At 40.7% G+C, this 13,089-nt stretch overlaps 1 protein-coding gene across 1 annotated transcript in view; it reads left to right on the top strand.

The window, feature by feature from the left end:
- SLCO4C1 (solute carrier organic anion transporter family member 4C1) overlaps window positions 1-13,089 on the top strand; it is a 90,167-nt gene that overhangs the window by 52,131 nt on the left and 24,947 nt on the right. Inside the window, exon 3 of the mRNA XM_069590187.1 lies at window positions 7,040-7,222. Coding sequence (XP_069446288.1) covers window positions 7,040-7,222 — 183 coding nt within the window. The remainder of the gene's footprint in view (window positions 1-7,039; window positions 7,223-13,089) is intronic.

Genomic DNA, 13,089 nt, shown 5'->3' with positions numbered 1-13,089 from the left:
AGACTGTTGATAAAAGTAACACTCAACAGCCCAGAGCACTCAGAGGAGCACACACCAAAGTCCTCCAGTATTTCCAGGAAGTTCTCTAGACCTGTTGTGGGCTCTGTGGGGTCCACCCAGTCTCAGATCTGGCCTTATTCCAGCTTGTACTTTGTCCCAAAGTCCAGAGTCTCTAGAGTACACTGCTGCTGCTGCTAAGTCACTTCAGTTGTGTCCGACTCTGTGTGACCCCATAGACGGCAGCCCACCAGGCTCCCCCATCCTTGGGATCCTCTAGGGAAGAACACTGGAATGGGTTGCCATTTCCTTCTCCAATGCATGAGAGTGAAAAGTGAAAGGGAAGTCGCTCAGTCGTGTCTGACTCTTTGTGACCCCATGGACTGCAGCCCACCAGGCTCCTCCATCCATGGGATTTCCCAGGCAAGAGTACTGGAGTGGGGTGACATCGCCTTCTCCGCTAGAGTCCAGTCTCAGGCTAATTGTGGGTATTTGATCTGCTGCACCTGTGGCTGCTAATTCTGTTTTTCTTCTTTGGTCACACAGCTCCTGGTGTTCTGCTTTGGTTTTGGGTCTGGCTCTGCTTGGAGGTGGGCTTCCCAGGTGGCTCAGTGGGTAAGAATCCTGCAATGCAGGAGACACTGGTTTGATCCCTGGGTCGGGAAGATCCCCTGGAGGAAGGCATGGCAGCTCACTCCAGTATTCTTGTCTGGAAAATCTCATAAACAGAGGAACCTGGTGGACGGCAGATCACCGGGTTGCAGAGTCAGCCACGACTGAAGTGACTGAGGACGCACGCATGTGCTGCTTGTAGGTTGCCCTCTCATGACTTCCCTCCTAGACACGAGGAGGCAAAGGCTGAGACTTTTTAGGACTCACTTGCTCACTCTGTCTGGGGAGAGGGAGGGTGTATGGCAGCCACAATTGGGATATGAAAGTGAAAGTGAGGTCGCTTAGTTGTGTCCGACTTTTTGTGACCCCATGGACTGTAGCCTACCAGGCTCCTCTGCCCATGGGATTTTCCAAGCAAGAGTACTGGAGTGGGTTGCCATTTCCTTCTCCACGGGATCTTCCTGACCCAGGGATTGAACCCAGGTCTTCCGCCTTGCAGGCAGAAGATACCGTCTGAGCTATCAGGGAAGTTCTAGGGGCTACCTGTGGTAATAGAGACCTGCTGGATGTTCTCACAGCCTGATATGGGTCATGTGCACTCAGAGCAGTTGGCTTGGCCCCAGACCGTGGGTCCCTGGAAAGAACCAAGCTGCTTAGCCTCTCAGCAGGGTGCAGGCAGCAACGTGTGTCCACTCACAACCTGGTGGTGATTGCCACCTCTGGGGTCTGGGCCACATCAGTGGCAGTTTGTCTGCTGCTTCAGGCACTTTCCCTGGGTTTGGTAGTGGCTTGTTGTTCAGTCACTCAGTCATGTCTGACTCTTTGAGACCCATGTACTGCAGCACGCCAGGCTTCCCTGTCCTTCACCATCTCCCAGAGTTTGCTCAAACTCATGTCCATCGAGTCGGTGATGCCATCCAACCATTTCATCCTCTGTTGTCCCCTTGTCCTCTTACCTTCAGTCTTTCTCAACATCAGGGTCTATTCCGATGAGTTGACTCTTCATATCAGGTGGCTAAAGTATTGGGGCTTCGGCGTCAGCATCCATCCTTTCTGTGAATATTCAGGGTTGATTTCCTTTAGGATGAACTGGTTTGATCTCCTTGCAGTCCAAGGGACTCTCAAGATTCTTCTTCAGCACCACAATTTAAAAGCATCAGTTCTTCAGTGCTCAGCCTTCTTTATGATCCAACTCTCAAATCTGTACATAACTACTGGAAAAACCATAGCTTTGACTATAAGGACCTTTGTCAGAAAAGTGATGTCTCTGCTTTTTAATAGACTGTCTAGGTTTATTATTACTTTTTTTTCCCAAGGAGCAAGCGTCGTTTAATTTCATGTCTGCATTCACCATCCACAGTAATTTTGGAGCCCAAGAAAATAAAGTTTGTGAATGTTTTCATTTTTTCCCCAACTATTTGCCTTGAAGTGAAGTGATGACACCAGATGCCATAGTCTGGTAGTTTGCATTTTGTGCTGTGGAAGTGTAAATTGCAGTCAAGTGTAATTCTGCCTGGGGCCCTGACTGGTTTGGTTGGCAAGCGCTCACTCAGCTGCTGTCTGTGAGTGAAGAGTTAGCGTGTCCCAGTAACAAGGACCTCTTGCCCCCCTGGGATGCCCAGTCTTTCCCCTGACTCCCTGCACTGTGTCATCCCAGCTCCCTTAGAGAATGGAAACCAGCCCAGGTCCTCTCCCTGAGGTCCAACACCTGCACCTGAGCCAACACCCTGCTCTAACCTCTGCTGCAGGCGGAGGCATCCAAGCTGCTTCTTGGCCATGGCGTGCCATTGGCCATGATCTCTGTGGTGGATTCCCTCCATTGTGCCTTCTGAGCGCCCGCCATTGTGCTCCCCTCTGTGGTTCTGAAGCTTCCCCTGACCCCAGCCGTGAGAGAGTTTCCTACTGTGCGGAAACTTTTCTTCCTTCAGGTCCCTGTCCTGAAATCCTTTGTCTCTTTTATTATTTTTATCTTTTGCCTTGCCTTGTTCTAAGGAGATTGGCTTGCTTTTTTGAAAGCTTGGGTGGTTCTGCCAGCATTTAGAACTCGTTCCGTAGGTGTTGGTCCATATCCTGATGAATTTTTGATGTATTTGTGGGGAGGAAGGTGATCTCGCCTTTTTATTCCTCAGCCATCTTCTCTCCTAACCCTGGATACTTTTCTTGATGTTCTTCAAGCATGTTGAAAATTTATTTAAACAAGCAAGTTGAAGCTCATTGATTACTTCCTCTGGGAAAAACAATAAAACACCAAACCCCATAGAATACTCATATAATCAAAATGTCTAACCTGATTATTACAACAAAATATTTTCCTAAAGGCAATTTACCTATTATAAAAAAGGAAGTAGGAGAAAACAGTAAAGCAATAATGCATATACATAAGTTCAGTTTTGCAGTGTATCAAGTAATAAGAGATTGATAGTCTAACCTACTACCTCCAGGAAAATGAATACTGAAATCAGGAAAAATAATTCAAAGGTTTGACATGGCCAGGGAAATATCACAAATAATGCAGACTTAGTCCCGTTATAAATACAGATTACCTGCCAAAATATCCACAAACCTCTTATAGCATGAATATATACAATATTATTATAGAGAATATTTTAAATACAAAATTTTAAGACTTATTTTTATGCATTGAATTTGCATCTGAAAATTTGATGACTATCAACCAGTTAAAGAATATTCAGAATTGGTGCTTTAGGGGCCCTACGTCTCATCAATTTGGAAATAGTAAATCTTGATCTGATATTTAAAATTACTAAAAAACTAAAAAACGAAAAAAAAAAAAAGAAAAAAAAAGAAAATGAAAATAGAATTAGTTGAAGTCATTGTTAAAATACAAATTCCTGGATGCTACACTGGATTTAAAGTGAGAGGGTTGGGAATATATTTTTAACAAGTCTCTTAGTTCATTAATATAATATGATGAGTTTGTGTGTGTATGTTAGTCACTCAGTCATGTTTGACTCTTGGTGGCCCTGTGCACCATAGCTTGTCAGGCTCCTCTGTCCATGGGACTTCCCAGGCAAAAATACTGGAGTGGGTAGCCATTCCCTCTCCTCCAGGGGATCTTTCTGACTCAGGAACTGAACGCAGGTCTCCTGCATTGTAAGTGGGTTCTTTACTTTTGAGCCACTAGGGAAGCCCATGATGAAGTTAGAAAATATGGATTTATTATGTCTAGCCTTTAAATATGATATTTTTTATAAAAGGTTTTATTTAATCAAACTTAAAGGTAACCATTTTCAGGTATCTAAATTGGAAAGAAAGAGATAAAATTATCATTTTATGCAGATGATATGATATGATGTGTAGGAAACCTTAAAAGAGTCCACACAAAAACTTCTAAAATTGATAAATGAATTCAGCAAGGTAGCAGGATACCAGTTTAACACACAGAAATCTGTTGTATTTCTTTGCACTAGCAATGAAGTATCAGAAAGGAAAAGTAAAAAGACAATCCCTTTTAAAATTTCATTACGAAAGTAAAATAAACCTGACAAAGGAGGTAAAAGACTTGTATTTTGAGAACTATGAACATCGATAAAGAAAACAGAAGATAATTTAAAGAAATGGGAAGGTATCCTATGGGCTTGGTTTGGAAGAATTAATGTTGTTAAAATGGCCACACTACCCAAAGCAATCTATAGATTTAATGCAGATACCTATCAAATTCCTTATTACATTTTTCACAGAACTAGAACAAATAATTCTAAAATTTATATGGAGCCATGAAAGATCCAGAGTTTCCAAAGCAATCCTGATGAAAAAGAACAAAGCTGGAAGTATAACCCTCTCAGATTTCAGACAATATTGCAAAGCTACAGTGGTCAATACAGTGTGGTACTGGCAGAAAAGCAGATGTGGATTAATGGAACAGAATAGAGAGCTCAGAAAAAAACATACACATATAGGGTCAGTTAAAAAGGAGACAAGGGTATATAATGGAAAAAAGACAATCTTTCCAGTAGGGGATATTGGGAAAGCTGAACAGTTACATGTAAATCGATGAAATTAGAACAGTCCCTCACACCTGACACAAAAATAAACTGAATGGCTTAAGGAGTTAAATATAAGACATGACACTATAAAACTTCTAGAAGACAACATAGATAAGACATTCTTTAACATAAGGTGTGGCAATGGACGAAGGAGCCTGGTGGGCCTCAGTCCATGGGGTTGTGAAGAGTTGGACACGACTGAGTGGCTTCACTTTCACTTTTCACTTTCATGCATTGGAGAAGGAAATGGCAACCCACTCCAGTGTTCTTGCCTGGAGAATCCCAGGGATGGGGGAGCCTGGTGGGCTGCCGTCTATGAGGCTGCGCCGAGTCAGACACGACTGAAGTGACGCAGCAGCAGCAGCAGCAGCAGCAGCAGCAGCAATGTTTTCTTAGGGCAGTCTCCAAGTCAATTGAAATAAAGGTGAAAAAAAACAAATGGTGCCTAATCAAGCATATAAAATTTTACCTAGCAAAGAAAACCGTAAAGAAAACAGAAAGACAACCTACAGACTGAGAGAAAATAGTTGCAAATGATGTGAACAACAAAGGCTTAATTTCCAAAATACACCAATAGCTCATACAACTCAATAACAAAAAACAACCCAATCAAAAAATGGGCAGAAGACCTAAATTTCTCCGAAGAAAACATACAAATGTTCAATAGGCACATGAAATATGCTCAACATCACTGATTACCAGAGAAATACAAGTCAAAACTAAAATGAAGTATCCCCTCATACTGGTCAAAATGGCCATCATTAAAAAAAAACAAAAACAAACCACAAGTATCAAATGCTGGAGAGAGTGTGGGGGAAACCCTCCTACACTGCTGGAAGGAATGTAAATTGATGCAGCCAGTGTAAATTGGTGGAGACAGTTTGGAGGTTCTTTAAAAAACTAAAATGATCCAGAGTCTGCTCCTGGGCATTTATTCCTAGAAGACACTAACTTGAAAAGATACTTGCTCCCCAATGTTGATATCTACATTATTTGTAATAGCCAAGACAGGGAAGCAACTTAAATGTCTGTCAATAGGTGAATAAGATAAAGAGGATGCAGGGTGTGTGTGTATGAATAGATATATACACACATACATACAATGGAATAATATTCAACTATTAAAAGAAAGAAATAATGGTTATCTGTCGTAGTAACATGGATGAACCTAGAGATTATCACACTAAGTGGAGTAACTCAGAAAAGTGAAAGTGAAAGTGAAGTTGCTCAGTCGTGTCCGACTCTGTGCGACCCCATGGACTGTAGCTTACCAGGCTCCTCCCTCCATGGGATTCTCCAGGCAAGAGTACTGGAGTGGGTTGCCATTTCCTTCTCCAGGGGATCTTCCCGACCCAGGGGTCGAACCCAGGTCTCCCGCATTCCAGGCAGACGCTTTAACCTCTGAGCCACCAGGGAAGCCAAATGCCATATGACATATGTTCATTGGTAAAATCAATATCGTGGTAAAAAAAAAAGTATATATATATATATTTAAACTTTATTTTGTGTTGGAGTATAGCCGATTAACAATGCTGTGGTAAGTTTCAGTTGAACAGAAAAGGGATTCAGCCGTGTATACACGTGTAACCATTCTCCTCCAAACTCCTGTCCCATCCAGGCTGCCATGTAACACTGAGCAGAGTTCCCTGTGCTATATAGTAGGCCCTTTTTGGTTATCCGTTTTAAATGTAGTAATGTTGTACATGTCCATCGCAAATGCCCTAACTATACCTTCACTCAATCCTTCCCTCCGGCAACCCATAATTCATTTTCTAAGTCTGTGAGTGTCTTTCTGTTTCGTAAGTAAGTTCACTGGTATTGTCTCTTTTTAGGTCCCACATGTGTGGGATGTCATAGGATACTTCTCTGTCTGACATCACTCAGTACCACGGTCTCTAGGCCCATCCATGTTTCTGCAAGTGACATCACGTCCTTCTTTTCAGTGCCTGAGCACTATGTCATTGCATATATGCACCACGTACTTTGATGCTGTCATGTTTTGAAGCTGCAGTGTTTCATCTGGGCATCCTGGGTGGCTCAGTGGTGAAGGATCCACTGCCAGTGCAGGAGATGCAGAAGACCCAAGATCTATCCCTGGGTTGGGAAGATCCCCTGGAGGAAGCAATGGCAACCCACTCTAGTATTGTTGCCTGAAAACTCCCACAGACAGAGGAGCCTGGCAGGCCAGTCCATGGGATTGCAAAGGAGTCAGACACACCTGAGCAATTGAGCATGCATCCAATGGTTCATGTATTTTCTTTAATAATATGTCTTTTAAATATCTTAATTATATTCTAAGTATTTTTTAAGTATAATAAAGTGAAGAAGGAAGGTTATGTTAGGCAAGTATAATTTCTGAAATTTAGAGTATTAGGTAACATTTTGATAAGTTCACAATCTTATTTTATTTTTTTTCCCTAAAGATACTTGCTCAACAGCAAAGAATAAACACAGCTGTAGCACTTCAAGTTCTCCACTTTTCTACTACTTGTATGTCTTTATTTTGGGACAACTGTTGCTGGGAACAGGGGGAACTCCTCTGTATACCTTGGGAACAGCCTTTATTGATGACTCTGTGCCCATCCACAAATCTTCTCTCTATATAGGTAAGTTTGCTGCTAATACAAATGTCTCAGTGCCATTTCATGTTATTGCTTATTGAATTTATAAGTAATGTACAACATACATTTTTAAGAAGTTAGTTGTGATTTCATAAGTATTTACACTAGGTAAATGCAATATTACTTTTTTTTTTTGTTTAACTGTTTGCTGAAGTACCAGTTGAATGTGGTTGATTTTTATTGACATCCTCCTTTCTCTCCTGTGCTGGGCATTTCAAGCCTTTCTTGAAGTGCCATCCAAGAAGTAGGTCATCTTGATTGCTGGAATGTTTCCCAGGCTAATTTACGCAGATGTGGGGGTAGAGTTTTGCTGTTCTGTGTGACTTACTTCATCCTACATGGAACTGACTAAAGTCAACAAAAGAAACCACACAGTGGTACTCAGAAACTTCTGTGGAATTGTCCGTTTCAGATTAATGCTTTTTACATATGACTCAATATTTTCCCTTTGTGATCTAATTCTTGACAGCACAAATTTCTCTTAAATTCCATCCCTGGAGTTCCTGGAAGGTAGAGCTGACTAAATCATGGATGGCCTACATCCAAGTTAATGTGTAATAAATTTGCATGTGAGTTTTCACTTTATTGAGGCTTCCCTAGTGGCTCAGATGGTAAAGAATCTGCCTGCAGTGCAGGAGACCTGGATTCAATTCCTGGTCAGGAAGAGCCCCTGGAGAAGGGAATGACTCCTTATTCTCTTACTGGAATGACTCCAATATTCTTGCCTGGAGAATTCCAGGGACAGAGGAGCCTGGTGGGCTACAGTCCATGGGGTCTCAAAGAGTCAGACACAACTGAGTGACTGACACTTTCACTTTTCACTTTCACTTTACTAGTATACTCAAATGTAGGGGATTTTGTCCACTTGGACTGCTCAAAGAGAATACTATAGACTAGTTGGCTTACAAACAAGAGAAATTTATTTCTCACAGTCCTGGAGGTTGGCAAGTACAAGATCATGGTGCCCAGAGATTTAGTATCTGGTGAAGGTCCATTTCTTGATTCGTGGGCAGCTGCCTTTTAGCTGTGGCAGAGGGGACAAGTGAGCGCTCGGGCCTTCTTTTAAGGGCACTAATCCTGTTCTGAGGGCTTCACTCTTATGACCTAATCCCTTCCCAGAGGCCCCACCTCCAAATGCAACTGCACTGGGAATTGGGTTTCAACATATGAATTTTGGGGCGACATCAACTTTCAGTGTATAAAGAGACCTGTTGCCATAGTCGCTGGAAGTCACGTGTTCAGTGTAGCCCTGAATCTCTGATATAGAAACCACTACACTCCTACCTGTTCGCTTGCTTTGCTTTGGTCTTTGCACAAGATCTGATGCTCTCGCTCACATTCTGGCTGATCTGTACAACCCCATGTAACTAATTTAACTGTGCTTTTATTTCAGCTAGCTACCAGTGCTGCTTTTCAGTCTTCCAGTTCACAAATTTCCTCTCTGAGGTCCTCCTCTAATCAGTGCTTCTCATAAAACAACTTCAATCTTTATATTTTAGTAACACACAGAATACAGAGTTTTTCAAAGACTGTTTAAGAATGGAAGGGTGGGGTGAAGGCCCAAGAGACCATCTCAGATTTTATATTCCCCGGGACTGACAGTTTTCAGGGCTACAATTTATTACAGCAGAAGGATACAAAGGGGAATCAGCAAAGGGAAAAGGTGCCTGAGGCAAAGTACATACACAGCCACGCACAAGCTTCAAGCACCCACTTGCTCCTAGTGGAGGCACAGAGGCCAAAATTAATTCCTCCAGCCAGGAGTTGTAAGAGCATGTGTGAAATGTTTTCTGCCAGCTAAGTTCATTAGAGATTCAATGCTCAAGGATTTTACTGGGAATCGACCGTATAGGAACCCCCTACCTTGCACATAGGAAAGTTCTAGACTCTCAGAAGGAATACAAGTGTTGGGAAAAACCGCATTGTTTGTACAAGCAGTTTCAGCACAATGATCCACCTTTATATGGGAATAGTGGCATCCCTCTGGACATTTAAGATCCCGGATGCAAACCAAGGGTCAGCCTCACAAGCATGGTCTTTCTAAAGATTACAGCCACAAAGCCTGCTACTGTAACTCTTCTCAGTACTGTAGGAATTCACTGAATGGTAATTTTTGAGAGTAAAGGGGAAAAAAAAAAACCCAAAAGTGATAAAACTTGGAAACTCATTTTAATTGTTTTCAACGTCAGGTAACTGATTCTTTTCATTGGATAATTAGGTTTTGTTGAGTGAAATCCTTTCTTTTTTTTTTAATTTTTTTTATTTTTTTATATTTTTTTCCATTCATTAGGTTTTCCTTTTTTTTTTTTTAAATTTTAAAATCTTTAATTCTTACATGCATTCCCAAACATGAACCCCCCTCCCACCTCCCTCCCCATAACATCTTTCTAGGTTATCCCCATGCACCAGCCCCAAGCATGCTGCATCCTGTGTCAGACATAGACTGGCGATTCAATTCACATGATAGTATACATGTTAGAATGGCATTCTCCCAAATCATCCCACCCTCTCCCTCTCCCTCTGAGTCCAAAAGTCCGTTATACACATCTGTGTCTCTTTCCCTGTCTTGCATACAGGGTCGTCATTGCCATCTTCCTAAATTCCATATATATGTGTTAGTATACTGTATTGGTGTTTTTCTTTCTGGCTTACTTCACTCTGTATAATCGGCTCCAGTTTCATCCATCTCAACTGAACTGATTCAAATGAATTCTTTTTAACGGCTGAGTAATACTCCATTGTGTATATGTACCACAGCTTTCTTATCCATTCATCTGCTGATGGACATCTACGTTGTTTCCATGTCCTGGCTATTATAAACAGTGCTGCGATGAACATTGGGGTACATGTGTCTCTTTCAATTCTGGTTTCCTCGGTGTGTATGCCCAGAAGTGGGATTGCTGGGTCATAAGGTAGTTCTATTTGCAATTTTTTAAGGAATCTCCACACTGTTCTCCATAGTGGCTGTACTAGTTTGCATTCCCACCAACAGTGTGGGAGGGTTCCCTTTTCTCCACACCCTCTCCAGCATTTATTGCTTGCAGATTTTTGGATCGCAGCCATTCTGACTGGTGTGAAGTGGTACCTCATTGTGGTTTTGATTTGCATTTCTCTAATAATGAGTGATGTTGAGCATCTTTTCATGTGTTTGTTAGCCATCCGTATGTCTTCTTTGGAGAAATGTCTATTTAGTTCTTTGGCCCATTTTTTGATTGGGTCGTTTATTTTTCTGGAGTTGAGCTGCATAAGTTGCTTGTATATTTTTGAGATTAGTTGTTTGTCAGTTGCTTCATTTGCTATTATTTTCTCCCATTCAGAAGGCTGTCTTTTCACCTTGCTTGTATTTTCCTTTGTTGTGCAGAAGCTTTTAATTTTAATTAGATCCCATTTGTTTATTTTTGCTTTTATTTCCAGAATTCTGGGAGGTGGATCATAGAGGATCCTGCTGTGATTTATGTCTGAGAGTGTTTTGCCTATGTTCTCCTCTAGGAGTTTTATAGTTTCTGATCTTACATTTAGATCTTTAATCCATTTTGAGTTTATTTTTGTGTGCGGTGTTAGAAAGTGATCTAGTTTCATTCTTTTACAAGTGGTTGATCAGTTTTCCCAGCACCACTTGTTAAAGAGATTGTCTTTACTCCATTGTATATTCTTGCCTCCTTTGTCAAAGATAAGGTGTCCATATGTGTGTGGATTTATCTCTGGGCTTTCTATTTTGTTCCATTGATCTATATGTCTGTCTTTGTGCCAGTACCATACTGTCTTGATGACTGTGGCTTTGTAGTAGAGCCTGAAGTCAGGCAAGTTGATTCCTCCAGTTCCATTCTTCTTTCTCAAGATTGCTTTGGCTATTCGAGGTTTTTTGTATTTCCATACAAATCTTGAAATTATTTGTTCTAGTTCTGTGAGTGAAATCCTTTCTTAAGCTTTTTGTGTTCCTCATTTCCAAAATCTTCCCCTATTCTATCTTTGTTTTACAATAGTATCTGTTACTGATAGGATGCCTCCCTCTATGTGAAGCAGTTTTAGGCAGCAAGGCAAAAATGGGCAAAATGAAAACAGTCAAAATTTGGTACCTATTAGAATGATGGGAAAATTGTAGTCACACAGCATGTCTAACCTCACAGCCATCTCCATGCCATTCACTCGTTTTGTCTTTGTCTTTAAATGCTTTTTGGGGTTTACAATTTTTGTTCTTTAATTAAACTTTTAAGTTCATTTAATCTTATTTTGTGTTAAAATCTTTCACCTTAATCTGTACTTCTTGTTTGCTCTACATTCTTATTTAGTGCCCTTTCTTTTTGATAGTTTAATATTTATTATTTTATTTCTCCCCTCTATTAACTTCCTAGGTATATGCTCTTCTACTGTTCATCTACTAATTACCTTATATGCAAACTTGATTTTATGAAATTCTAATGTTAATTGACACTTTTATCACATTCCTGATCATCACATAATCTTAAAACCTTTGAACTTTACTCTTGTCCCAACATTTAGTTATTTCTGTGTCCTGTGATCCCTTCTATATTTAAGCTCCTGAAATAAGTATTATTAATGATTTATTTGGGATTCCTAGGTGGCACCCTGCCAGTGCAGGAGACGTAAGAGATGGGGGTTCGATCCCTGCGTTGGGGAGACCCGCTTGAGGAGGGCCTGGCACCCTACTCCAGTATTCTTGCTGGGAGCATCCCATGGACAGAGGAGCCTGGCGGGTCATGGCCCATAGGGTCGTGAAGATTCAGACACGAACTGAAGCGATTTAGCAACAGCAGCATCAGCAGTGCTTTATTAAAAAATCATTTTCCTTTAACTTGAAGAACAATCTTAAGTCAATAAGTTGAAATTATACTAATAATCATAGGAAAGGAGGAGTGAACACAGTAGAATAGTGCTTTTAAAGTACTGAGAGAACATTAATGGACAGCTAGTCTTCTGTTTCCAGTGAAAATACTCATTAGGGAAAAGAGTAAAAAAAAAATCATTTTTAGATGGAAAAATAAGAGAATTCAGCACAAGCAGACTGTTCCAATATATTAACTTCGGCTTTATTATCTCCTCTCCTATTCCAGTTACATATATGCTAGGCCTTTTTTTTTTTTTTTAATGTATTCTTTGTCCTTTAATGTCCTTTCTATACTTTCTATCTTTATTTTTTTCTTGCTTCCTGATAAATATTTACTGATTTAATAATATATTTTCCAGTTTCATAATACCCAGTTTAGCTCTAAGTAATCTACTGTGGATCTGTTTCATGTTCGTTTTGACAGATCTATAGTTCTAGAATTTTTTTGAGAATCACTCCACGTGTCTTTTAATAACTTGCTAGTCTCTCTCATATGCAGGAACACTGCAATGGGATGCCCTTTATCTAATTTCAGGGATTGAGTTTATTTGAAGCTAAGCTGCACTTGTGCTGTGAACCAGTCTACCTCTAACTCATCCTTGCTTTTAGAGTATAACCTCCTCGGGGCCAACTTAAAATGTAAGGCAGGGAAAGTTTACAAGATATACTTTGAGCCTCATCGTTTGTATCCCTCCTTCCTAAAGCCTAGCAAGGGACAGTTTCCCTTCCAGTGCCTCTTGTAGAATCAGCCAGTGTACTCAGGGGGGAAAAAAAATCAGTCTCGATTTTTGTTAAACATCTCTCTTCTTCAGAATCTTAACACAGTGATCCTTCACTATTTTTATCTCTTTGCCTTCAAGTGTATATTGAAAAATGATTGTTACAATTTTTAGAAGTTTTTCTTAGTGGGCAATTTGGTTGGAAACACCAGTCTACCTAGTTCATCTACCATTCTCATAAATGTATCAATATAAACCCAATTGGATATAATTTATAAAAAAGGTCT

Source organism: Ovis canadensis, chromosome 5, assembly GCF_042477335.2.
Source record: "Ovis canadensis isolate MfBH-ARS-UI-01 breed Bighorn chromosome 5, ARS-UI_OviCan_v2, whole genome shotgun sequence".
Lineage (NCBI taxonomy): Eukaryota > Metazoa > Chordata > Mammalia > Artiodactyla > Bovidae > Ovis > Ovis canadensis.
Note: the sequence above shows the minus strand (reverse complement) of the source record. Positions and strands in the feature narration are given on the sequence as shown.